This window comes from Humulus lupulus, chromosome 1, assembly GCF_963169125.1.
Source record: "Humulus lupulus chromosome 1, drHumLupu1.1, whole genome shotgun sequence".
Classification (NCBI taxonomy): domain Eukaryota; kingdom Viridiplantae; phylum Streptophyta; class Magnoliopsida; order Rosales; family Cannabaceae; genus Humulus; species Humulus lupulus.
In genome coordinates, this window is record NC_084793.1 from 252,914,179 (window position 1) to 252,941,851 (window position 27,673).

Below are 27,673 nucleotides of genomic sequence, written 5' to 3' on the forward strand. Positions count from 1 at the left end.
TAATCTTGGAACATCTCGCGATAAATTAGATTGTTGATTAGGTCTGAAATACTCTATAATTTGCCAAAATAGTAAGGATTTGCTGACATGACAGTTAAAAAATATTTTTTATTAATTAATTAATTTTAGATTAGAAAAAATAATTAATTTTTTTTTAAATAAAAATAAATTAAAATTTATTAAATTATATAAAATCCAATAAATAAAAAAATCAATAAACATAAATAGTTTTTTAGTCAAAATATAATTTAAAAATAAATTGATTAATAAAAAAATATTTTTTAACTGCCAAATCAACAAATCGTTACTATTTTAGATGGAAGGGGAAAAAGTCTACAAATGCTATAGTTTTGAGGTATTTTTGCCAAACAAAAAAATTCTAGAGGCAAAAAGCTACAAGTGCTATAGTTCAGGGGAAAATAACATTTTGTCCATAAATTTATATAAATATACATACAAATTAAGTACAAATAAATATATATAATCGAGTAGGGTAGGGTAGGGTAAGGTAAGGTAATATGGTTTTGGGAGAAAACCTAAGTTTTCAAATTCAGGAGATGAGGGGCTCGGGGGTGATGACTGAGATTTATTATTAGGCGAACAGTTTGCGTCAGTGCAAAATTGACGGTAACAACTTGTTTGCTTCAGTGGGGCACTAGCGCAAACGGTTAAGCAAAACACGCATTTTTCTTAACCGTTTGCGTCAGTACCTAACTGACGCAAACACGTCGTTACCGCCAGTTGCCCATGGACGCAAAAGGTTACATTCACGACATTAGTTGGCCACTGAAGCAAACTTCACCAATTAACAGCGTCAGTGTTACCACTGATGCAAATGCCTTTCTATTTGTGGCAGTGCTCAACTGCTACAAATATTGATTTTCTATCAACGACGTTAGTCAACGGCGTTAGCGTTTGAGTGAGACAAAAAGAATATTTTAGTGTAGTGCCTGAACCTTAATTTATTGGATAATATCTTACCTGATAGGGAGGGGTACCTACAGGTAAATGAATTTTGGAGTAAAATTGCAATCCTATTAGTGAGTTGGGGTGGCAATAGCCAATCCATGCATGTGAAGGATGGTCCAATGGGAGAGCGAACCGAACAGTTGAAAAGTGGTCAAGCACCAACACGTGAAAAATCAGTTTGGTATGATAATAACTCAAATTCTGGAGAGGTGAACCTCCCATTCAAGGTCTACGAGGAAGAGAGTTTTAATTTGCAGCCCATTGTCTTCTAATTCTAAATACTCTAAGCATTGATGAAATTGATGAGCAGCATATTGGATTCAGAATTCAAGAGCTTTTCGTAGCGAAATTCGATCTTAAAATTATCATTTACAATAGATAATTTTGTCATCTTACTACGTAGAAGAGGTTTGGTGACATTAATGATGTGTTCACTTGTACAATTAGGAAATGGGAATGGATAAGAGTGACTCGGACTCTTAGGTTTTGCTGGGAGACGATGCACAATTGTACCCAAAAGGTGGACGTGATGAGATCTTTCACATATAGATATTTTAGCACTTGATGAGTGTAAAACCATGTGATGGTTAAAATATTTTATAAATTATAATGCCTCAATATTTGAAATTAATAATATTATAATTACAATTACAATTACAATTACAATGACCGTGAATCCTTCAATATATCTTAGTGTAAATCTACTAAATTTTTTTGGTGAATATCCAAAAGCACGCGCTTGACTTTTCCTTAAAGCTGGGCCAAAAAGCATGAATTATTAATTAATTTTCATAATTTGTATTACATGGGAAAAGAAATATTTTAATGAAATTAATCCCACTTTTTTGACCTTTAACTTTTTTGTGCCCTGCCTTTAACGACGACAAAATCAACTCACCTTCAATCTCTGTAACACACTGGTTCGTTGCTTTTTCTTTTTTAACGAAATTAATTATAAATTAAATTAATTTCCATTTTTTTAATTAAAACATTTTCGTGCCAAATCCGCAGTCTCATTATACCTGCTTTTTACTCTCCTCTGTTTGTTTATATAATCTTCCCGCTTATCGATATTTTTTCCAAACTAAAAAACAAAACAAACCTCAGAGCTCCAAAAATGGCGTGCTGCTTCAGTTTGACAGCGACCCGGGACTGGCTCTTACGGCGATCGTTCTCGGCGGCCGGCCTAAAGTCATCGACGACCGATCTCGGCGACGGGACTTTCATGCATTGCTGGGTCCCTATCCACCACATCGAGTCTAAGCCTACTCTCCTCCTCATCCATGGCATCGGAGCCAACGCAATGTGGCAGTGGAACGAATTCGTCCCACTTCTGACGCCACAATTCAACGTCTATGTCCCGGACCTCCTCTTCTTCGGCGACTCATACACGATCCGACCCGAGAGGTCCGAGTCGTTCCAGGCCCAATGCGTTGCAGCTGTTATGGATGCACACGGCGTGAAGAGGATGCACGTGGTGGGGATCAGTTACGGTGGGTTCGTGGGGTTCAGCTTGGCGGCGCAGTTTAAGGACCGGGTGGAGCGGTTGGTGCTATGCTGTGCCGGGGTGTGTTTGGAGGATAAGGATATGGATGAAGGAATGTTTCAGTCGAGGACTGTGGACGATTCGATCAGTGTTTTGTTTCCTCAGACGCCGGAGAAGGCCAGGGACTTGATTCAGCTGTCGTTTTACAAGCCCATTAAGGGAATTCCCTCTTTTTTCCTCAGAGATTTCATTGAGGTAATTAGTACTGCTTTGACCCTTTTAACTACCATTTTGGTTAAAACTTCATAGTTATTGGTTCTTTGAATTGATCGGAGAATTTTATTAAAGGAAATTCAGTGCGAGGTAGTAGGTGAAAATAATGATTAGGAGACTAAATTATTACTAATTTTCATTATAGAGTGTTACACGGGTTCCTTGTTCTACTAGTTTACATCAGTTTGAGTATTGTACTATAATGTATTTTATTCAACAAGTTAGTATTTTTGGTGTTTCTTATTACTTACTCGTTTCGCTTTAGGTTGAAACTGTAACTAAAGCGTTTTATATTGCTCTGAAATCTAGTATATGTACTTTTTAAGCCCACCAAAGATATCTATCATAGGTTTCATTCGTGCGGACTACTCTGGGGTCATACCATTTCGGAAAAGTCAATAGTTTCTTCAAACAGCAAAAATGTGGCCTCTATGGTAAAGGAAAAGAATCTGGGCTACACCTTATTTAGTGGTTAAATATAAAAATATGATTTTTCGGTTGGTCCCACTTGAAGAAGAAAAATGGAGATAGAAAAAAGTAATTGAAATATAAAAGGAGAGAGGGGGAGCTGGTGTTTGATCCCATCGCTTAAATTTTGTCAGATCTGCTTTGTTGCTTTATGAAAGTTCGGCAGTAGCTGCTTAAATTATGATCTTATTTTAGCCTATATCTTATTGGACTAAAATAAGATCACAAATATCTTATTTTAGCCTATGACAGTTCGGCAATATATGCAAATTATACATGTATCAAATTATTTCTTTGAGAGATGGTACAAAATATATCTTATTGGACTAACTATCACAGACTTGCTAAGGGAGAGAACAATTGAACCCAGTAACGATTTCAGGCATAAAAGATTCTTCTTCTCTAGTCTATCCTACTTTACTTTTGCTTTAATTTATTAAAGCTGATTGTTTACGAGGACCGTGGAGTGGACCAGAGAAAGCTTTAATTATGCACTATGCTTTTTATGATGGCAACTTGCTCAATCAATTGAAAACTAGTTTTGTTTTTGTTTTTTTAGCAATAGTACAGTATAAGTTGCATTTCTCATATTCCTGTGCTGACTGACTGTCGAGCTTTGAATATGAAACTAAGATATCAGAGCTAATAGCTTTGGCTTGTTGAATGTGATCAATTGTAACAATCCTTATTGCTCTGTCTAATACTTATGAATTTGGTTCCCTGGCAGTACATGTGCACATCATACATTCAAGAGAGGAAAGAATTGGTCCATGCATTACACAAGGACAGAAAAATGTCTGATCTTCCCAAGATCTTACAGGTTATTTTTAAATCTACTATTTTTAAAATTCATTACCAGCTTTTATCTCCTCCTCTTCCTCCTATGGCAATGAATATTTTAACAAAGAAAATCCCAGAAAAGTTCTCTTTCTCAGAATCTTCTCAAGCTATTTTTTTTCCTTTATACAGCCAACTTTGATTATCTGGGGAGAACACGATCGCGTATTCCCAATGGAGCTGGCATACCGATTAGAGAGGTGAACTGAGTTTTTAATATAACAATGTTACTTTTACTTTGATTCTTTATCTAAAATATTTTGCTATATAAACAATCACACTCGATAACATGATACGTTGAGATAAGAATAGCTATATAGCTATGCGCCTAGCTTCCCTTGGCCAGTCCCACTTACATTTGGAATGCTTTGTTGAACACTACGTGAAAACGTAATTACTTTATTATTACAAAAGTAATTACACCAAGACTTGAATATAATGTTTGACCACAACACACACTAAATACTTACACACTTTATTTTGGAACACCCACTAGTGACTTCTCTCACACTCTTTACACACACTTATATAGTACTCACTTAGACTCATTTTTGGGACACTCACTTTGCTACTACCTTGGACACACATTACATTTGTATTTATAGGCTACAAAGGAAACATCTACATCTTTCTAGAATTTTCTAACTTTATAATTTATTTAACTACTTTCTACATTTTTCTAAATGTTGTTAGAACTCTCTATATATTGTCTAATTAGTTCTAAGTTTATTCAAGAACTTTCTAGAATGTTCTATGTTCTTCCTAGTATATTCTAGAACATTCTAGAATTCTAGAGCATTTTAGATACGGTAATGACTTTTAACACTCCCCTCATTACCGAATCTTTAAGCTTCTTCTTGTTTGACGAGGTTTAGTTGAGTTCTGAATTTCGAAAACTTGATTGTGCTTAGTCCTTTGGTGAATATGTCAGCAACTTGATCATCAGTATTGATTTGTTGCATCTCTATTTCTTCTTGAAGCACTTTTTCTCTCAGAAAATGATAATGCACTTCCATGTGCTTTGTCCTTGCATGAAATACTGGATTTTCTGCTAAGCGAATAGCAGACTGATTATCACAATAAAGCGGTATTGCATTGTTTGTAGATTGGTGTAGATCTTTCATTAGTTGCATTAACCACGTACTTTCCTGAGCTGCCATTGCTGCTGCTCTATATTCTGCTTCAGTGGTTGACAAGGACACCGTTGGTTACTTTTTGCTACACCAAGATACAGCTCCAGATCCAAGCTTGAATACATACCCAGTAGTTGATCGACGGGTATCATGATCTCCAGCATAATCAACATCACAGTATCCAACTATCTTAACTTCATCACCTTTCTTATAAAAGAGACCGTAGTTAATTGTATCTTTGACATACCTTAGCATTCGTCGCACTGCTTCCAAATGAGGTTTCCTTGGGTGCTGCATATACCAACTTGCTACGCCAACTGCATACGAGATATCTAGTCGAGTCAATGTTAGATAAATTAGACTTCCAACCAGCTGTCGGTACATTGCTCCATCTTGCAAGTCCTTCCCCTCATGCGCACATAACTTGGCATTAGTTTCCATAGAGTCCTTCCCTTCATGCGCACATAACTTGGCATTAGTGATGATGAGGTCATCAACATATACCAAAACAACTGCGATCTTTGCTTCCTTTACTTTAACAAATAAGCTTAAATCTGCATGTGCCATGACATATCCACTCTCTACTAAGAACTCAGCAATCTTGCCATACCATGCTCGTGGAGTCTGCTTCAATCCATAGAGCGCCTTTTTCAGTTTACAAACATACTCAGGATGAACTTTATCCTCAAATCCTCTTGGTTGCACCATGTATATTTCTTGATCTAGCTCTCCATGTAGAAAGGCGTTCTTCACATCCATCTGCCATAGTCTCCAGTCTTTACATGCTGCAAGAGCCAGCAAGACTCGTACTGTTGTAATCTTGGCAACTGTGCTGAATGTCTCATCATAGTCTAGCCCATATTGTTGAGAGAATCCACGAGCTACTAATCGGGCTTTATAACTCTCAATCGATCCATTAGGACGAGTTTTTACCTTGTATACCCATTTGCAGGAAATGGGTTTTACTTCCTTTGGCTTTGGCACCAGCTCCCAAGTTTGATTCTTCTCTAGTGCACTTATCTCTTTCATAGCTTCTATCCATTTGATATTCTGGGACGCGTCTTCATATTTATCTGGTTCTCTGAACTTTTCTTCTTCGGCTACAGCAGCATTGGCATACTTAGGATTTGGCTTCCGTGCTCTTATTGATCTCCGAGGTTGTGGGCTTACTTCTTCAGCTTGAATATCACTTGCAACGTCTGCTGCTCTTTGATGCACTCCTGATTGCCAGGGACTTTGTGTTGCCTCTTCGTTGTCTTCCTCACTTTGTTTTTCTTCATCCATTTCTGGAGTCGAATGTAGCTCAACAATTTGCTCCCCCATCTTCTTTTGCAAATTGTCTTCTATTTCTCGAGAATTTGGCAACTCTTCCTTTTGTGGTGACCACCATGATGAGGCTTCATCAAATACCACATTCCTTGACGTATAACATTTTCCAATATTAGGATCGCAACACTTCCACCCTTTCCTTTGGCTATCATATCCCACAAAGATACATCGAATTGCCTTCTTGTCAAATTTGCTACGTAGATGACTCGGCACAAACACGTAGCATACACAGCCAAACACTCGAAAGTGACTTACTGCAGGTTTACAACCCCACAGTTTCTCAAATGGTGAAACGAACCCTAACTTTGTTTGGGGAAGTCTATTGATCACATGAGCTGCTGTCTTCATACCTTCTGCCTAAAATCTTCCTGGAACATTCTTCGCATGTAGCATGCTTCGACATGTCTCTGCAAGGTGTCGATTCTTCCTCTCAGCTACTCCATTTGGTTGTCATGTATTGGCACATGTGAATTGATGGCGTATGCGGCACTCTCGTAGGTACAGAGAAAATTCATCTGATGTGTATTCACTGCCATTGTCTGTTCGCAGACATTGAATTTTCTCTCCAACTTCTCCTTCGACTATTTCTTTGAATTCTTTAAATTTTGAAAAAGTTTCGGACTTTTCTTTTATAAAGAACACCCATACGTACCGTGAGAAGACTTCAATGAATGTAACCATGTACCGCATGCCGCTGATCGATGGTTGCTTGACTCGACCGAATACGTCAGAATGGACTAGCTCCAATGGTGCTTTGGCTTTGAACTTTGAGTCTTCATACGGTAATTGACGTGCCTTACCGTATTAGCAGCCAGCACATACAGTCTCTGTTCTAACTTCGAGTTGAGGAAGACCCTTCAGCATAGATTTCTTCATCATCACCTTGAGTTTATGATAGCTGACATGTCATAGCCTTGCATGCCACAAATCTGTTGTTTCGTTCTTTCGAGTCTTGTCTACATAAGCTGACTCTGCTGACATTACATAGACAGACTCTAAACATCGCCCTTTCATCATCGGTGTTCCAGAGATCTTAAGGTCTTGATATATCTTGATATATCTTGACATCATGAGGACCGAATACGACGTGGTGTCCTGATGTCGTAAGTTGTGCTATTGACAGTAAGTTTTTCTTCATTCTAGGTACATGGTAGATATCCTGGAGTGATACTTCCTTTGTACTGAATCGTGGCACTATTTTTGTTTTACCGATATGGGCAATCGGTAATCTTAAGTTGTTGGCTGTCACTACCACGCGACCACCTTTGTACTCGGTCATGTTTTGCAACTTCTCTTTGTCCCCTGTCATATGATTTGAGCAGCCAGCCAGAGTCGATTATCCAATTATTATTGTAGTCGATTGGTCCAGGAGCAGTAACTGCCAGAGCTAATTCTCCTTCCTCCACAACGAAAGATGCTTCAGCATCCCATTCTTCATCGCTTGCTCGTCCTGCGTTTGACGTGACTGCATTGCCCTCTGCTGTTTTCTTCTTGGACCAACAATTTTTAGCAATGTGGCCCTTCTTCCCACAATTGTAGCATTTACCATCACATCTATTGTTACTCTTAAATTGGACACCCCGGTTGTATTTCTTTTGAGCTCCCCCTGTTTGGGAGCTTCCATGATGACCATCTTTGTCATCATATCTTCTAGAACCTTTGCTAGAACTTGGTCGGGGTCGACCTTTCTTATTACTACTAAAGAGTGCTTCTTCGTCACTCTTTATCGAGACTCCAGATAATGGCTTAGCCAACGCTTCTTGGTCAGCTAGTAAGTTTTCTAATTCAGTAAAAGAAGGTTGGGTTGGCCAACCTTGTATTGCGGCAATGAAACTTCTATATTCAGCTTTTAATCCATGAATAATAATTCTTCTAATTCTGGAGTCTGACATACCAGCAGTAGAGTCTAATGCAGAGATTTCGTGACAAAGAGATTTTATCTTGGTAAAGTATTGGCTTATCGTCATGTCGCGTTGTGTGGTAGAGAGAAGCTCGTTCTCTAGAAGTTGCAATCTCACATCATTCTTCTTTGTGAATAATGATGCGAAAGTATCCCATGCTTCCTTCGGTGTCTTCGATTCCCTGATGTGCTCCAACATTTTATCTTCAACTGTGGTCCGAATAGCAAACAATGATTTTTCAGCTTTAATCTTCCATTTCTTTAGAGTAGCTGCATTCTCTGGTTGTGTGACCTCGTTGCCTGTAAAGATCTCCCACAAGTCTTGGCCTTGGAGATATGCCTCCATATGCAACGACCACGTGTTATAATTTTGACAGTTAAGTTCCTTAATTCCACTGACCACTTGAAGGTCTCCCATCGTGGCTTGGCAAAAATTCTATCTTTTCCAAGCAAGCTTGATTTTGACAACAAACTTTGTAGTACTAAACCACACACGATCTCTCGAAGAAACTTAACAAACAATTGTAAGAAAACTCTCTCAATGACAATCTCAAGAAATCTTTTATGATGTGGAAGTTCAGCCAAAGCTGCAACCACAGAGCATACTCAGGATTTCAAAAGATCTCACAACCTTAGCTCTTGATACCAATTGTTGAACACCACAACACGTGAAAACGTAATTACTTTATTATTACAAAAGTAATTACACCAAGACTTGAATACAATATTTGACCACAACACACACTAAATACTTACACACTTTATTTTGGAATACTCACTCGTGACTTCTCTCACACTCTTTACACACACTTATGTAGTACTCACTTTGCTACTACCTTAGACACACATTACATTTGTATTTATAAGCTACAAAAGAAACATCTACATCTTTCTATAATTTTCTAACTTTATAATTATTTAACTACTTTCTACATTTTTCTAAATGTTGTTAGAACTCTCTATATATTGTCTAATTAGTTCTAAGTTTATTCAAGAACTTTCTAAAATGTTCTATGTTCTTCCTAGTATATTCTCGAACATTCTAGAATTCTAAAGCATTCTAAATACGGTAATGACTTTTAACATGCTTTGCTTTGCATTATGACCTTGAAAGAGTTTGAATTTACCCCTTTTGCAGGCATATTGGTGAGAATGCACAACTAGCGGTCATAAAAAATGCAGGGCATGCCATAAACGCAGAGAAGCCAAAAGAGATGTACAAGCATTTCAACTCGTTCCTCATTGGTCCACTCCCTCCTTCTAAGCAAGCAAATGGAAACCACATCAACGGTCACAAGTTGGACTGAAAAGGTTAAAAAGGTGAAGGAGAATCTAGATTTATTAATCCCATTCACCCAAATCATGGATTAAGGTTCAGAAATATTAATGTCTATCTAAATTATTATACTAGAATGTGTGTTACAGAAGAGAAACTTTGAATTAAGACCCATCTCTGCTGGACCGAAAAAGTTGCGGTGTTGGCCACAGAATCTGGTTCTTGATACAAATTGCCTAGACTAGATTAGCAACTTTTTTATGAAGGCAGAAGCTTGGGATGATATTGGCCTTTGTGGTGGTTGTTTTTTGTATTGTTTAGAGTTGATTTTGTAAATTATTTAGTTGTATATGGGCTTTACTCATTGGAGGCCATTTTTATATACTTCTACAGTGTTGTTTATTCAAAACTAATCACCACCACATAACACGATTGGGATACAACACCATACAGCGGAATTTTCTTCTTCTTTTAAAGGAGAAAAGAATGACTAAAATTTGTAATATTACCAATTCCAACTCTGTTTTCATGACATCCTCTACAATAATGTGGCTTAAAACGAAACTTCCAAGTGGATATATACGTTAAAATCCATTTGAGCAGCCGAAGATGCTTTGTGCGTTACTTTAATTTTATCAATTTGATCAATCCATACACATTACATTTCCAAATCAACTACTTTTTGTACAAAAGCCAAATGAGAGTGAAAACAAGCAAATTAAAAGGAAGCCCATCTCCAGACTCCAGCTAATCTCTTAAACTGCTATGAAGATAATCACGCCAGCCAAAACACCATACCAAAATTTCCCTGAAATTTTTATCATAAAAGATAAATAAGCACACTAAATAAATAAAAAATAAATCTCAACAATATAATGTTATATATTCATTTGTTAACCCTTTAATACATAAATATATATAGTAACTTCCACATTAAGTTTCTGCCTTTATATCCACTTAAGAAAAGCTAAGCTTTATTCCCAAAATCAAATTTTATAAGACAAGTTCTGTAGAATTTTGTGCGCATCTATGTACGTAACATTAACGCTTCAATCAAATCCCGAAAGCATCAAACTTTAAAACAAATTTATCTATTATGTACTCCTTAATAAATTAACCCACATACTTATTTTTCCTTAAAAATAATTTTCTTTTATAAAAAATAACAATAATATAAGGTAATATATATAAAAAAAACTTACAAGTGGGTAAAGAAGCGGCCGAACCCCAAAACACATCCTGAGCATAAGGAACAACACCATTATGGCAATCCGTCGTCGTATTGAGTCCATTCTTACAAACACAAAGAAACGAATTATCATGATCATGATCAGTATTAGTAGTAGAATACCCACAAACCCCATCACTTATTTCACAGCTCCTGCATTTGGTTTCCACAACGTTACTCTCCAAAACGCCATTATTATACCTCAAAGCGACGCCGTATTGCCACCTGGCAGGGTCCGTAGCGTAGTCTCCAAGCGAAACGACGGAAGCGAACCCTGAACACTTCATTTGCCGGAGGTTTAGCTCATCTTTGCCGTCCAGATTCGCCGGCGAGTACACGCAGCACGTGTTTGTCGGCGGGAAAAGCGGGAGGCCCAGCCCAACCACGGAGGGACATGTATATATCGAGGCGCAGAGGTGGGAGTTGGGGTCACAGGCGGGTGAGTCTTTAACAGTGAGAGAAGTGGTCGGGGGTTGACAAGAGAGAAGGATGAAAGTTGATGGGCCGAGCTGGAATGGGCCGGGCCAGTCCAGCCCGAAGTTGGCCGGAGAAGGTTGCATGTCGAAGCAGGTGGACATGGATGGTGGGGTGATGGTTAAGGTCGAGGTGGTGTAGGATATGGAGGTGATGGGGTAGGATCCGGTGTGGGTGGTCAGGATGAGGTGGTCGTGGTCTCGGTTGTCGTCGGTGGGTGCACATGTCACGTAGGGTTGGAAACGCGGCGAGCCACAGCCGTAGCCGGTTCCGAACGGGTACTTGACTTGTGTAGACCCGCACATGCTTCGACATGAAGGGTCCGGAGCTAACGTGCGCCGAGGAGTGACGAAGATTAGGAGGAGGAGGTAGAAGAGGATGAGTGAGAGACGACTCTCCATTGTTATTAGCTTATGATAATTAGCTGAGTGTTTTTTGGTATATATTTTTAGGTTTTTGGTAGTAATAGAATTGGCTGTTACATGTGTATGTGTGTGGATATGTGTAAGAAGGAAACCAAATATAAAAGTAATAAGATACGAAGGAAAAAAAGTTGTTTGTCTTTTTTTCTTTTTCCTATTTCTCAAGAAGTGAAATAATATATCTAATGGAACCAATACTATTTTAATCAGCCTCTTGACAATTTCAATCAAGGAATACCTACAATCACTTTTAATATTGTGATGAACCTAAGATATACATATATTTTTTAAAAAGGAAACAATTCCGAAAAAAACCTAATTTTAGTATTATCAAGTGTTTTAAATTAGGGTTAATTACATCTTCTACCGTAATCTAAAAAAAATTTCGTTTTATACGGTAATGTTAACAAATTACAAAAATACGGCATTCACTACTTACCACCCACCCATGTATATATATATATATATTAACCCTTTGTTTTACTTTTTTATTTCAATTTTTAATAAGAATTAGGCATATCAAATAATATAATAATAAAAGTAATAATAATTATAGTTACTACCTTCAATAAAATAAAATAAAATAGAGTAATTTATTTTATTTAAAATAAATATATTTATTAATATTTATACAATTACTCAAAAAATAAATAAATATTTATACAAATTACAAATATATTATTAATTAAAATTAACATTAATAACTATATGTTACAATATATAGTTAAAGATAATCACAATATTATTATTCTTTATAAAAATATTATATATATTTTTTAAATCATAGTTAGTCAAGTCTCAACACTCCATGTTAAACCAAAATCATAATCTAATTCAAGTTTCAAGTTTTGTTACAAAAATATATTTAAAGTTAAAAAATTAGTTTTGTAAATCTTTGTAATAATCATGTTAAATTAATTTATAAATATTTATGTAAATGTGAGTTACAAAAATAAACTTTTTAGTTGTGAAATTAGTTTTGTAAATTGTTGTTACAAAAATGTAAAACTTGTTTAAAGAAAAATATTGTATTTCACCACTATATTCAATAAAGTGTTTTATAAATAATGAATATCTTAAATTTATATTTTTAAGTTGTATAGCATAAATATGATGTTTCATGTAATTTTTTGGTACAATATTGTAACAATATGAAAAAGTATAATAATTTTATGTATATTTTGCTTATGATTTCTTAACTATAAAATATTTTCGTAAATATTAGTTACAAAAATATCTTTCTTAGTTGTAAAACTAAATTTGTAAATTATTGTTACAAAAATAAAAAATTTAGTTACGAATTTGTTTGTAGGTTTTATCTACAAAAAAAAAAAAAAATCTACAATTCTATAACTGATTTTGTAAATATTATTTACAAACACGTAACAGATATTTACAAGTTCGTAACATATATTTACTAGTTTGTAAACGTTGATCACAAGAAATTGTATTTTACAGCTTTTATTTATGATTTTGCCACTCCGTATTTACAATTTTGCCATTCCGTGTTTTTATCCCAAAATTCCGTATTTTTGTAAGGTACCGTATTTTTCAGATTTTTTTTAACTTTTAGTGCATTTTTGTAAATTTCCCTTAAAATTATAACTTTTTAATAAAGCATAATGATAAAAGGCTGTGGAAACATTTTACATAGTTGCTCAAGCATATTAGAACTTTGCTCTCCCAACTAGAAGCAGAAATTACATAAGTTAAATGGTTCAGTTACGGAACCACGCCTAGAGAATAAACTTAATTAGTAAAATCATCACAAATATAAAAATACACTTGACTTGAGTATAGGAAGACTTCATCTTAACTAGAATCACAAGTATTTTTGTAACCATTCTTCCACCAAGTTTGTCGACTCACTCTCACATCTGAAATTACTTCAATGATTAGTGATGTATCTTCTTCTAAAGATGTCACTTTCTTCTTCTCGAAGAAAGTCATGTAGTTGTCTTCTCCTCCTGAAGACACTTGAACATCTTTATCCTAAAGAGATATAAACGAACAATATGCACAAGGTGCTACACTTAGTCTTACAAAATAGAGAAGCTCAATGAGCTTTTACACTTTTGAATTACAAGAAGAAAATAAAAGATACAAACAAAACTCTCAAAAGTGGTAAACCAAATGACTTTTGATTTCTTCATTTTATAGCATGAGGAGACATCATTTACATGTATTAAATGGGAAATTTCAGGTTTTATGCATAATAACATAGTGAATTTTTTTAATATGTCAACATAAAGATTTCGCCCACTAATGTGCATCTACCATATTTTGGACAAAAATACCCCTTTCATTTAAAAATATAAGATTCAACATCACACACATTCTCTCTCTCTCTCTCTCTCTCGAACGACCATCATTCTTGGCATTTTTTAAGAGAAAAAAAATCATGAGTAAGTATCCTCTCACTCTATCTACTTCTGAATTATAATGCCATGGTTAGATTGAGGTTTCGAACTATTCTGGTGTTGAGTGTGGTATTTTTTCTGCATTTTTTATTTGTTCTTCTGATCTGGAAATATGTGGGTTGAAATACCAAATCGATGCCCCATCGATGCTATTTCGATGCTGAGACGAACATATAATTTGGAGATTATTTTCGATGTAATATCGATGCCATGTATGTTGGTATGTTTCAGAATTGAATTGGCATCGATATACCATCAAAATTGCATCATGTACATATGCCAACCAGCAGCATCGATTATGCATCGAAATGTCATTGATGTGGCATTGCAATGCTGATAATATTATATAGGCATCGATTCTTCAGCTCCATATGTAGAAATCATTCAAAAAGATTTTTAGCTTGTGCTTCATTGGTTCCTCCATCAGTGGACACTAAAGTAGGATGCATGAAAGTGTACATGTGTTTCAATCCCTTCATTTGCACTAAATCATCGAGCACCCTACATATACAAAAGTCAATATACTAATAAATTTCGTGTTACACTAATTAAACTATAAATTTATAAACACCATTGTACCTCATATATAATGCCAGCTCAGTCTGTCCAATCATCTTATTGTTGCAAAAGTGGAGGATATCCTCTTTCAATAGCCGAGAATCGTTTGGGAATCCAAATACCCTTTCTAAAATCTGAATTTCTACCACGTGGTCACTTTGCCACCGATCAATAAACTTCACCAAACACGTCAACATTCTTGTCATAGGCACTTCTATAGGCTCCTGTGTCAATGCTTCTATTATTTTCTTTGATTGTCTTGGTTGTTGGCGCAAGTGGTTCTTTCATTTGTTGATTAGTAAGGACCCAATGTTGTGGCCATACAACGTGGTACTTGACTGCTTGACCAACTAAGGTATAGCCTTCCATTGTAAGTGGATGTGATAAACTAGTGTTCTCTTGAATGACTACCTCATCTCTCACACGATAATTTTACAGAGGCAGTTAAACTCATGTACTTAAAAGTTTCCCCTCTGCAACTATATTTTGTGTCGAACCATTATTTTGTAATTAATCTGTAACATTACAAAACAATCAAAGTTATCATTTTAGATAAACTAATTTATTTTTTACCTTATCCAATATATGCAATAATGAGTTAATAGGAAAATATTACCTCATCAGGAAAGTTTGACTGTGGTAGTGGGGTAGCATATGGTGCTAGTGAGGGTGGTGGGTGAGCATATGGTGTCCATGTCGGTGGTGGAAGAGCATATGGTGTCTGTGTCGGTGGTGGAGGGGCATATGTTGCCTGTGTCGGTGGTGGAGGGGCATATGGTGCATGTGGTGTGTTTGAGGCTCCTCCAACACTCGAACCAGATGCATTTGATGATCCAAATGCACTGCTCTATTGAGATTGAATATGCACCATCAATTGGTTTAACTTTTCCTCCTGTTGACGTGCCCTTTCTTCAGATTGGTGCCATTTCTCTTCAAGGTCCTTATAACGAGCATCTTCCACACCTTGTTGTTTATGGTTGAATCTTCTTGGTGGTGGGTTGTGAAAAACTGCACGGAGAACGACATGCCCAGCGACCCCCCTAACACGTCCCCCATGCTCTGGAGTGCCTAATGCCATAGTTAGTATATTATTTGAACCTTCCTCCACCAACTCTCCATCTGCTACTTTTTGCCTGTATTCCGCCTATATACATAAGACAATTAAATAAGCTAGAATTTAACACATACGTTAATCATTGAAATTAGTAAAAAAAAAGTCAAAGAACACTTATAATTCTCTTCACCACCTCTCGAGCTTCTTCGTTAACAACTTCTCCTTTCTTGTTCATCCGTGCTCGTGTCCACTTCTTAGATCTGTCATATTCGGTCAACTCATGACCCAATTCCTGCTACATTTTTGCTCTACCAGTGCATAACCACCACGTCCTGAGTGATGTGAATACTTGTTCTAAGCTCGAGCATCTTGTTTAATTTTCCTCATCTCTTCCCACTCTGGGGTTAGTCTTTTTGCAAAAAAAATTTTCCAATCTTCATGATCATAATACTGATGTAGTCTGATGGCGGTTTGGCAATGATGTAGGATTCAATTATGTATCCCTCAGGTCTACTTCTATTTATAACATAGCCTTTTAAAATCTTCATATACCGTTCAAATGGGTACATCCATCTCATGTATACTGGTCCACACAATCTTAACTCTCTCACCAAATGACTATAACGCCATAGATAGCCAAGACCGCTACACTGTGTATTTATAGAAGTGCAGGACTTGCTAATCAAGTCATTTAGTTAAAAATGTGTCACTGAAACCATTAATGAGCTAGGGTTAAAAAGGTTTTGGTCTCAAAAGATACATTTCATATAATTAAACATTTTACACCAGAGATCCCAAAAGAAACAACGTTTAAAAAGTTACTTTACAAAATTTCCAGAGTACAAACAACCACTAGCCACTCTAAGGGAAAAACAGACATATATGGCTCTCCTGTTCCTGTCTCCTCCTCAACCCTGGCGGCTGAGCAGCTGATCATGTACATTCTGCTCTCAGAGCTATCCGAATCAGGGCCGATCAAGCTTGCCCTTGCCTTTACCTGCACCACGTAGCACCTGTGAGCCAAGGCCCAGCAAGAAAACATAACATTATAGTACAAACAGTGATATCAACTAAATAATCTTCAAAGCATGTTCATACACTTAGCATATCACACTAATTACATAACACATAACCGATAGACATAAGCAAAGAATCAACAAACCAACACTTAGCTATTCTGCATGACAAGTCCACCAATCAATAATAACAATAAAATCACATGATAATAAGGGTTGACACCCTTAGGTCGCACCCTCTGTTTACCCCACTGACTCTGGTTTGATTAAATCGAGCTCAGTGCATAGTAAGCTGTCCTCAGCTACCAGTGGCTGAGCCACGCCCTGTGCGCCAATGTAAACTCCGACACTCTTAGGCCGTTTGTTTATTATTCATATGGCAGAATAACATCCTTCAATAAGCATACAAAATAGGGAGCCCTTAGTCCCATTATCAAATCACAACCGGGTGCAGTTTTCTTACCTTTAGTTTCCAAGTGTACTGGTTACGTGAGATGCCTCTTGAGCACGATCCGTTTCCCGAGCCCCTAGCTTATACCTAGTCACAACTAAGATAAGGGATACCATTAATAATTGTAAAAGGGCTTCTAGATAAGTTTCTAGTCTCCAGAACATCGAATTCCACCAAACACGGTAGTAGATTCGATCCCGAGCACCCTAGGTTAAATTCCCATGCTTAAAATCCCAAAAACCCAAATTTCCTGAAGGGCCGCGGCTCAACCTCCCTATGCCGCGGCATGGCCCCAACCAGAGGCTCATCCATGCCCAGAACCAGACACGGGCCGCAACCCTACATAGCCCATGTCGCGGCCCGCCCTCCCTCTCCAACACTCATCAGCATCAGAGGGCCGCGGCTCACCAAGAACTATGCTGCGACCCGGCCCCTTCGAACCCAGAAAAACCTCCATTTTTAACTCTCCAACCTTACTCAAAACCATCCCAATAATATACCACAATTATCACAAACATTCCTACATGATTTCAGAAGCACAAGCCAGCAGAAACCTAATCTAAAAACTCATTAAAACACCTTTTCAATTTTTGAAACTCACACACTCAAGAACACTAAAACCAGTCATAAAAACTCAGAATTCAAACACTAAATCATGAATTGGAGCTTACCTTGACTGAAGACTCAATCCTCCAAGCAATTACTGAGCTAACACCCAAGCTTTCTGCCTTAATTCAACCTTGAAGTTAAGAACTTAAAAACTCTTAGAATCCAGCCCCAAAACTATATAATCAATTGATCAAAAAATGCATGTCAATGCTTACCTCAGTTCGTAATTAGATTCTTAAGCTTCCACTGAGTTATTCCTCTAAATCTTCCACTCAATTCTCTGTGCTCCAGCCTAATTCCCTTAGCTTTTCTGTAGTTTCCTTGAGAGAAAAAGGGAGAGAGAGAGAAGGGTCGGTTTAGCTTTTGGTTCTACTCTTTTCTAAAGTTTACTAGTTTATCCTTAAGCAATTAAATCAATCCCGAGGCTCGGGGTACCGGAAACGTCCCCGAGGGCAAAATGGTAAAATTCCCCAGTATTCCCACCTAAGCTTCCTAACCTCAAATATATCTCCAATTATTTATTTCCATAACCCGATAACCCAAATAACCACCTAATACCCAAAATACCCCTTGACTTGCTCCAAGTCCAGCATTAGGTCCTGTTGTGACTTCCCGCTAACTAGCTCCCTAGGATCGCCTCAAGTCGCATGCTGCAGATTTACCCACATAATAATGTGGTTCTCACAATTATAGCATATAATCACATTTACATTCATTTAACCATACAAGCATGCTTATCATAAAATCATGCATTACACTAATAAATTCACACATAAACCAATTATGCCCTCCCGACACACTAATCAATGCACACTAATCAAGGTGGTGGAGCCCTTCCAAATTCAAGTTTACCATTGAAGGCATTTGTCCAACTTCAAAATTCACGTTCTTCAGGTAAGAACTTTCAGTGTCCCATATAACAAATTTTCTAGAGTGTTTTGAATATTCAGAATGAGTCCCCTCTTCACAGATGGGACATGACTTTTACCATTTCACACTAAATCCAGAAAGATTACCTAAGGCTGGAAAATCATTAATGGTCCACTACAACATTGATTTAAGATTAAATTTTCTTTCCTATAGGCATCGTAAGCACTAACTCCCTCATACCTCAATGTGCTTAAATCGTCAATTAAAGGAGTTAGGTATACATCAATGTCATTTCCAGGTTGTTTAGGGCTTGATATCAACAAGGTCAACATGGTAAAATTTCTCTTCGTACACAACCATGGCAGTAAATTATAGATTACTACCATTATAGGCCAACAACTATACTTACTGCTAAGGGAGGTGTGTGGATTAATTCCATCAGTAGAAAGACCGAGACAAATATTCCTCAGTTCGTTGCCAAATGCATGCCATTTTACATCAACTTTTTTCCAAGCTGGTGAGTCAGCTGGATGTCTCAGCTTACCATCCTTAGCATGCCAAATTAAATTTTTATCATGATCATCATATCTGTAAAATCGAACCAAACAAGGTATCAGCGATAAATACCATAAAAAATTTGCAGGGAAACCTTTTCTAACCGCATCCGAATTTTTTTTTCTTTTGCCATCTAGACTCGTCATATGTCGGACATGCAATTGCATCAACAATTCTCTTTCGATATAAGATGTAATCGTTAGGACAAGCATGTATTTTTCATATTGCATGCCTAACGGACACAATGTCTTCTTTGCCTCATAAAATGAAGACGACATGTCATTACCTTCTGGTAATAAATCTCATAAAAAAAAAATGATAATAGCTCTATCATTCCCTTATCACTCCACTCATGTTTGACTTTTAAGTTATATAACCTAAGCAGTGCTGATAATTTAGTGAACGTTGTACAGTTAGGGAAAATGAGTTTCTCAACATCTTCAAAGATGGACTGAAATTTAACTGGATCCACATGTGATTCATATTGTGCGTCATCAATCATTTGTGCAATATCATCAACTTCATAATCTACATCAAAATACTTATTATTCTTAGATGGTCCCTCATCAATGACTTTCATTCTTTCTCTGTGCAAAAAGCCACACGTTATAACTTTTGTATATTTTGTTCCTAAATAAGTGATATTTTATTTTACTCTTTTTTTTTCAGCTGTAGTCCCCATTCTTTACACTTTGTAACACTTAAGTCCCGAAAGTTGATTTTGTATCAGTTCGGTCCCCAATTTTTTCAAATCATATCATTTAGGTCCCTAAATGATATTTTTATTTCAAAAAACGTAAATAAAATATAAAAAATGGTGAATGAATCTTAAAAAAAAATTGGTCCACTTAATTTATAACAATACCAAACATAACATTGAAAAAATATATATGTTCATGACATTTTAAAAATATTTAATGGTTTTATTAATTAAATTAGTTTTTCATTAAAAAAAAATTCTTACCTATAAATTTTTAATATTAATAACTGAACTATCACGAGATTATCAATATCTACAATGTACATATTTATTTTTTATTTTGCAAATTTTTTCTATAATGTAACTTATAACTAATCATATATATATATATATATATATATGCACGTAAATAACTTTATATACACTATTATTAAGTTTTCAAAAGAATATATGAAATAAAAAAGCATAAACATAATAAAAATTGATAATATCAAGATAATCGAGATAACATAGTTATTAATATTAATTATAAAACAATGATGTAGGTAAGAATACCTTTTTAATAAAACGTTAATTTAATTTATAAAATTCTTAAATATTTTTAAAAATGTCATGAAAATATTTGTTCTCATGTCATGTTTGTTATTGTCATAAATTAAATGTCCAAACATTTTAAGAATGATTCACAATTTATTTTATATTTTTTTATGTATTTTCAAAGAAAAATAAACAAAAATAACATTTATGGACCTAAATGATACGATTTGAAAAGGTTAGGGACCTAACTGATACAAAATCAACTTTTGGGACCTAAGTGTTACAAAGTGTAAAGAATGGGAATCGCAACTGAAAAATTACCCTTTATTTTGATAATTGTTATCTTGACAACATTACCACACTTAACACAAAGACAATGAATACTAATAGGAGATTAAGTATTCCTTGCATAAAACTGCAAGAAAAACTTAACTCCATTCTTATATTTCACTGATAACCTATCCACTGACCTTCAATCTCTATCCATGGTCAAACTTCACAAAAAAAAAAAAAAAACAAACAAACAAAGAAACAAACATTAACAATTAGGTTCATGAATTACCTAATTGACAAGTAAATAAAGGAAACAATATGTCCAAAAAAATTTGGGCAGCATTTCCCCTATTTCTATCATATTTTCCAAATTAAAAATGCACATGTATACAACACATAATACACAAAGTATTCAACAAATCAATCAAACATGCATAATTCTCATATTACTAAATCTAAAAAAAATTGGGCAGCATTTCCCCTATTTCTATCATATTTCCCAAATTTAAATGAACCTATGTTCATAACATAAACACAACAAACCAATTAATCAATCAAACATGCATAATTCCAACATTATATCACAACAACACACAATCCCATAACCTATCTCCACTAATTCTTAAATCATACATTCTACTAAGTTCAATATCGTAATTATATATTAAAGTAAAAAATATTACTTCCAACATAAAATCCTCCAAAGCTTGATCACCAACAAGTTCGTCAACAAAAAACTTATTTAAATATACCAATAAAAAAAGTGTTAACAAAATATAAAGAAAGTTATACTAAAACTATTCTAACTAAATAAATATTAAAATGGAACTTAAAGAAAACACATAATTTATTATCTATACCCATTTAAATACTTAAACTCGAAATTATTTTTTTTTTAAAAAAGTTAACAAAATATAAAGAAAAATTTACTAAAAATATTGTAACTAAATAAATATTAAAATGGAACATAAAGAAAACAAATAATTTAATATGTATATATATATATATACATATTTAAACAATTAAACCCAAAATTAAATTAATTTGTTTTTTGCAAAAGTTGACAAAATATAAAGAAAAATTTACTAAAAATATTCAAACTAAATAATTAATAAAGTGGAACTTATAGAAAACATACAATTTAATATATATACCCATTCACACACTTAAACTCGAAATTAAATTTAATAAAAAAAATTGAAAATTTAACAAAATATAAAGAAATTATAATAAAAGTCATAAAAATTAAATTTCATTCATAAAAATGAAAAGAATTGCACTTACTTGTGGTAATGTGGGATATTGAAGTAGCAAACCACAAAAAGTTGATAAGTTTTAGGTTTTCAAACTATAATCTTCAATAATCTAAAATCTACACAAAAAACTAAAAACAACTACATATAAGGTTCATAAACATACATAATTCATAATTTTATCCTTAAAATTGAAAAAAAAACTCACCTAAAGGGTGGAATATGCTGGAGCCGCTGCTGGGTTGTGGGGTGAAAATGCAGATTTTCAAATTGGGGGAATGAGGGTTCGAGGACGATGCTGGGCTTTTTAATTTCTGGGCAGACTGTTAGCATCACTGCAAAACTGACAGTAATGGTATGTTTGCATCAGTTGAGCACTGACGCAAACGTTTAAGCAAAATGCGCATTTTGCTTAAGCATTTGCGTCAATGCCCAACTGACGCAAAATTGTTGTTACCGTCAGTTTTTCACTGACGCTAATGCTCACATTACAGACGTCAGTATGCCACAAATGTAAACTTCCCCCAATAATAATGTTAGTGTTACAACTGGCGCAAATACTATTTCATTTGTGGCAGTGTCCAACTACCACAAATGCTAGTTGACTGGCATGTTTGACTGACACAAAATTGGTATTTTGGTGTAGTGCATATGCACGCAGCAATGGGCAAGAGCATGTGAATAGACTTTAGCATGGCTACAAGAGAGAAGATTTCTTCATAATCAACCCCTTCCTGTTGGGCATAGCTTTTGGCTACAAGCCTTGCTTTGAAAGTCTCTACTTTCCCATCCGCTTCTCTTTTCTTCTTGAATATCCATTTACAACCAATGGGCCTGACATGGTTCTTCTAGAGTCCATATAGAATTGGAATACATTGGTTCCATTTCCAGGTTCATGGCATTTCACCATTTTTCTTTGTTAGAATCATTCATATTATCTCTGTATGTCAATGGATCATCTTTGTTTTTGTCAGACACAAGCATTTGAACTTCGTATTCATAGCGAGATGGTTGTCTGAAAAATCCTCCCATTACGATGAGGCTCTCAATTTTTCGGAATAGAACTAATGATGTCTTCTTGTCATTATTTTTTTTTGTCAACTGTTGGTGATTTACTGATATGATCAGAGAGTATTTCCTCCAGTACAATTTTACTATGAGACATATGGTTATTTACATAGTCATCTTCAAGAAAAGTTGTATTTCTCGATATAAATGTTTTGTTTTCTTTTAGAATATAAAATATACCTCTTCTTTTCACTTTGGAATACCCTATTATTGTCTGTGTTTTCACCAACTGACACGTGACACTCCACGAAAGCTAAGGAAGTCTTAGTGAGCTTGCCATTCCCCATCTATTGTGATCTGCCTCTGGAGAAGAATGTCCATGTGAGTTACTCCTCGAGAACTATCATTGGGGTCTTCCCATCTCCTTTTCTAATCCAGCCCTCTTGGTCTGGAGAGTTTTCCTCGGGGCCGGACATAAAGTGTCAGGTCTCATGCATAACGACCCTGGACCACAAGCAGCCAAGTGCAATGTTATTGTTCCCTCAAGTCGTGATGTCGAGTATGTATGCACGACAAGAATTATATCTCACTACACCGCCTGACATGGGAAAACATGAAGCTGCCCTCAAACACTGTCAATGATGTGTTACCCCAAAAATTTGTGGGCTGCAACCTCATAAATGGGCCCCGTGTGATACACACAGGCCCACCACCTCCTTAATTATGGGAAAGTGTATTTATTATCTTTTATGCCTCGATTAAGTGGGAATGTTTTATAATAAATTCCCATTAAGGGAGTTAATTGTTCTCAACCTCTATAAATAGGGCTAGGACACACATTGTAAAAGATCCACACTTTTGTATTCAGAGCATTACCAAGAGATGCCTGATGTAACGTCCTCCTAATCCAGGACCGTTACATTGTGTACTTAAAATTGTATCAGACCTTCTAATCAGGTCATTTGGTTTAAAATGTGCAACTAAGGTTAGTGTCAAGGGTTAGGGTTAAAATTTTTGGTCAAAGAACCGTTGACTTTTATTTAAAAAGTTTCATATAAACATGGGATCCCAAAATATTACAACTAAACTTTTAAAAGGTACAAATATATCAAAAGTTACATTCAGCCAACCTAAGTGGCAAAAACAGGGCTTCAACCCTAGTTCCTCTGAGATAACCCCAACCGTGGTGGTCGAGCAGCCGCATATGTACACGTCGCCACCGAAGCTCTCCAACTCATGGCTGGTCAAGCTTTCATTTCCCCTTACCTACACCACAAAGCACCAGTGAGCCGAGGCTCAGCAAGAAAACTCAACATGTGCATAAACAAAGAATTTAAACTTCTAGATACCCCTTTAACCAATTCAGTAATATTAATCCATAAATACTATCATTTAGATACAAGCAAGGGATCATTGGACCAATTTTGGGGCCGTTGCCCTAAATAGATGGCCTTAGAGCCAATCCCGAGGCCTATGCCCTAGCTACGTGACCATAGAGTCACCTGGGGCCCTCGCCCTTAGCTCTGTCTCACTAGCCATAGAGCTAGCCCAACCCCTAGGTTTACCATAGACCTCAAAGTCGATCAACGTAATAGTACGTTGCTGGTTTAGACCTAAGTCTTTCGACCAACGCGCAACGCGCTATTGCCGTCCTTGACTAATAAGTCAAGCCCTGATCTAGGTTTACAGAACACAACATAGAAACAGATATGGATAAGCATATCCCAACATAATACGCACATATGCATATTAACCACATAACATCATTGATTGATCATTCTTACAACATTGTTTATAATGATGTAACAGGGCCTCAAGCCCTAACTACGTAATCCATACAAAATCATTAAGCACTTAAGCAAATATCGATCAACATGTGAAACAATTGCCTAAGCATAAACATCTTGGGGGCCCAAGCCCTAATCATGATAATATATAACAGTCAAGCCAAGCCCTAATCACATATAACACGTATTGGGTGCAGTTTTCTTACCTTAGGTCCGAGTAAGCGCAAATAAGAACGACCCTCGAGCACAACCTCGGTTCCGAGCCCCTATCAATACCCTAGTCACAACCATAAAACATGATTCTATTAATAACGAGCAAATAAAGGCTTCTGAACCGAGTCCTAGCCTCCAGGGCCTCGAGTTCCACTAAATCGGGTAGTGTAATCGATCCCGAGCGCTTAGGAAAATGTTTCCATTTAAAAAAAACCCCCTAAGGCAAAAATGCCCAGGCGGGCCACGACCTAGCCTAGTGGGCCGCAGCACGCCCGTCCAATCAGTAAGCCTCCTCCGCTCTAACCAGAGGCACGGGCTGAGACTTTCCCTAAAAGGTCGCGGCGCGCCCCCAGGCAGAGGCCTTAACATGGAAATATGGAATACATTACGCACACTAGACAATGCAGGGGGTAAGGCCAACCTATAGGCCACCTCCCTGATCCTCTCCAGGATCTCAAACGGTCCCACAAACCTAGGGCTCAACTTGCCCTTCTTCCCGAACCTCTTCACCCCTCTCAGAGGGGAAACCCTAAGGAAGACATAGTCTCCCACCTGGAACTCTACGTTCCTACGCCTTGGGTCAGAATAGCTCTTCTGCCTACTCTGAGATGCAAGCATCCGAGCTCTAATCTTCTCGATAGTCTCAGTGGTCCTCTGAACTGCATCAGGACCCAAATATTTCCTCTCACCCATCTCATCCTATTGTATGGGTGATCTGCACTTCCTACCATACAAGATCTCATAAGGTGCCACCCCAATGGTAGACTGGTAACTGTTGTTATAAGAAAAATCTATCAAAGGAAAATATTTACTCCAGGACCCTTCAAAGTCCAACAAACATGCTCTCAGCATGTCCTCCAATATTTGGATAGTCCTCTCAGACTGCCCATCGGTCTGAGGATGATAAGCTGTGCTAAACTTCAGATGTGTACCCATCGCCCTCTACAAACTTCCCCAAAACTTGGAAGTAAAGATAGGGTCTCTATCAGACACGATAGACCTTAGAGTCCCGTGAAGGCAAACTATCTCTCTCACATAGAGATCCTCATACAGGTCAATTGTGTAATTCGTCCTCATTGGTAGAAAGTGAGCTGATTTCGTGTACCGATCCACAATGACCCAAATAGAATCATGCTGGCCCACTGTCCTGGGAAAGCCTACCACAAAATCCATCGTGATATCCTCCCACTTCCACTCTGGGATATCCAGAGGCTGCAACAGCCCTGCTAGCCTCTGATGCTCAGCCTTGCCCTACTCACAGGTCAGGCACCTTGCCACATACTCAGTCACATCCCTCTTCATTCCAGGCCACCTATATAAAGCTTTCAAATCTTGGTACATCTTCGTGGTTCCTGGATGTAGAGAATAAGGGGTAGTGTGAGATTCATCCAGAATCTCTTGTTTGATCTCGGTGTCCATCGGAACGCAAATTAGATCCTTATACCTCAGTAAACCCATACTTCACACTGTATAATCCTTAGCTACTCTAGCTAGGACGTCCTCTCTAACCCGCCCCAACTGTGGGTGTAACGATCCAAAATCACTAATAAGGCTTAAGGGCCTTGATTAGCGTGTCGGGAGGGCATAATGGGTTTATATGTGATTTTAATAATTAAATGCATGATTATGTGATATGCATGATTATATGATTATGTGGATATGTGAAATGCATGTTTATGAGTAATAATATGCATGTGGGCCCTGTTTAGCTTATAAGGGCATATTTGTAATTTTTGCCTGTTGAGGGCATAAATGTGATTATATGTGATTAATTGTTGAAACCACATTATTATGTGGATAAATTTTCAATATATGGCTCGAGACGGTCCTAGTGAGCGGATTAGTGAAATAGTCATGATGGCAATTTATACCCGGCTCGGGGGAGCCTGGGGTATTTTCGGGAATTTAGAAAATATATCGGGGATTTTTAGACATTGGGTAAATAGTTGGAAAGTAATTGGATGATAGGATTAATTCATAAATGTTAGGAACACTTGAAGAATTAGCGGGAATTGGGAGCAAATGACTATTACACCCTTAGATTAATTAAATGTTTAAATAGTATATGGAGGGGCAAATGGGTCTTTTGGTTATTAGAGGATATAACCTGATTTTTTTAGATTATAACAGAAAGCGGTAGAAATATTGAAGGAAAGAAAGAAAAAAAAAAAGAAAACTCTCTCAGCTCACCCCACTCATCTCTCATGTTCTCATCTTTATCTCACTCTCCCTTGTGGGAATTTGAAGCTAAGAATCAAAAGAGGCCTAGGCTAGTCTTTGGAGCTGTGATCTTTGTAGGAATTAAAAGGGGATTAAGTTGGAATTTGAGCTAGAAAACAGAGGAAAAGTTAGAGATTTGAGCTGAGTTGGTGTGAGGATTCAGCTGAAAAATTGAGCTCCAAATTGAGGTAAGAACTTCGGTCTTAATCTTTGAATTTTGATGGATTGGTTTAAGTAAACTCTAGGTTCCTGAGTATGAAAATTGATGATGTGTTAGACTGAGATTATGGGGTAATTATGGCTAGAGAATTGAGATATTGATTATGGTATTGTAGCTAAGCTTTTGGGTGATTA

The 27,673-nt window shown here is 36.5% G+C and overlaps 3 protein-coding genes across 3 annotated transcripts; 1 reads left to right on the plus strand and 2 right to left on the minus strand.

The window, feature by feature from the left end:
• Positions 1-1,902: 1,902 nt before the first annotated feature.
• LOC133805603 (uncharacterized) lies at positions 1,903-9,849 on the plus strand. Its single transcript, XM_062243785.1, has 4 exons — positions 1,903-2,710; positions 3,924-4,016; positions 4,166-4,233; positions 9,534-9,849. Exons 1-4 carry the CDS (start codon positions 2,087-2,089, stop codon positions 9,700-9,702), a joined length of 954 nt encoding a protein of 317 aa, XP_062099769.1. The 5' UTR covers positions 1,903-2,086; the 3' UTR covers positions 9,703-9,849.
• Positions 9,850-10,158: 309 nt separating this feature from the next.
• On the minus strand, positions 10,159-11,862 carry LOC133805611 (wall-associated receptor kinase-like 15). The gene is made up of 2 exons (XM_062243788.1): positions 10,874-11,862; positions 10,159-10,479 (listed from the first exon to the last, which is right to left on the minus strand). Exons 1-2 carry the CDS (start codon positions 11,772-11,774, stop codon positions 10,427-10,429), a joined length of 954 nt encoding a protein of 317 aa, XP_062099772.1. The 5' UTR covers positions 11,775-11,862; the 3' UTR covers positions 10,159-10,426.
• A 1,542-nt stretch (positions 11,863-13,404) lies between these two features.
• LOC133832427 (uncharacterized) lies at positions 13,405-19,830 on the minus strand. The gene is made up of 6 exons (XM_062262772.1): positions 19,706-19,830; positions 19,271-19,361; positions 15,819-15,917; positions 15,390-15,620; positions 13,665-13,787; positions 13,405-13,482 (listed from the first exon to the last, which is right to left on the minus strand). The coding sequence occupies exons 1-6, from the start codon at positions 19,828-19,830 to the stop codon at positions 13,405-13,407; spliced, it is 747 nt and encodes a 248-aa protein (XP_062118756.1).
• Between the last annotated feature and the right edge of the window lie 7,843 nt (positions 19,831-27,673).

Excerpts from the sequence above, each read along its gene's own strand:
- LOC133805603 (XM_062243785.1), top strand. The coding sequence starts at position 2,087 with ATGGCGTGCTGCTTCAGTTTGACAGCGACCCGGGACTGGCTCTTACGG. Across the intron at positions 2,711-3,923 it reads TCCTCAGAGATTTCATTGAG|TACATGTGCACATCATACAT; the intron begins GTAATTAGTACT and ends GTTCCCTGGCAG. Across the intron at positions 4,017-4,165 it reads ATCTTCCCAAGATCTTACAG|CCAACTTTGATTATCTGGGG; the intron begins GTTATTTTTAAA and ends TCCTTTATACAG.
- LOC133805611 (XM_062243788.1), bottom strand. The coding sequence starts at position 11,774 with ATGGAGAGTCGTCTCTCACTCATCCTCTTCTACCTCCTCCTCCTAATC. Across the intron at positions 10,480-10,873 it reads GGCCGCTTCTTTACCCACTT|GGAAATTTTGGTATGGTGTT; the intron begins GTAAGTTTTTTT and ends TAAAAATTTCAG.
- LOC133832427 (XM_062262772.1), bottom strand. The coding sequence starts at position 19,830 with ATGATTGATGACGCACAATATGAATCACATGTGGATCCAGTTAAATTT. Across the intron at positions 19,362-19,705 it reads AAATTATCAGCACTGCTTAG|ATATGATGATCATGATAAAA; the intron begins GTTATATAACTT and ends TCGATTTTACAG. Across the intron at positions 13,788-15,389 it reads AGTCAAACTTTCCTGATGAG|GATAAAGATGTTCAAGTGTC; the intron begins GTAATATTTTCC and ends ATATCTCTTTAG.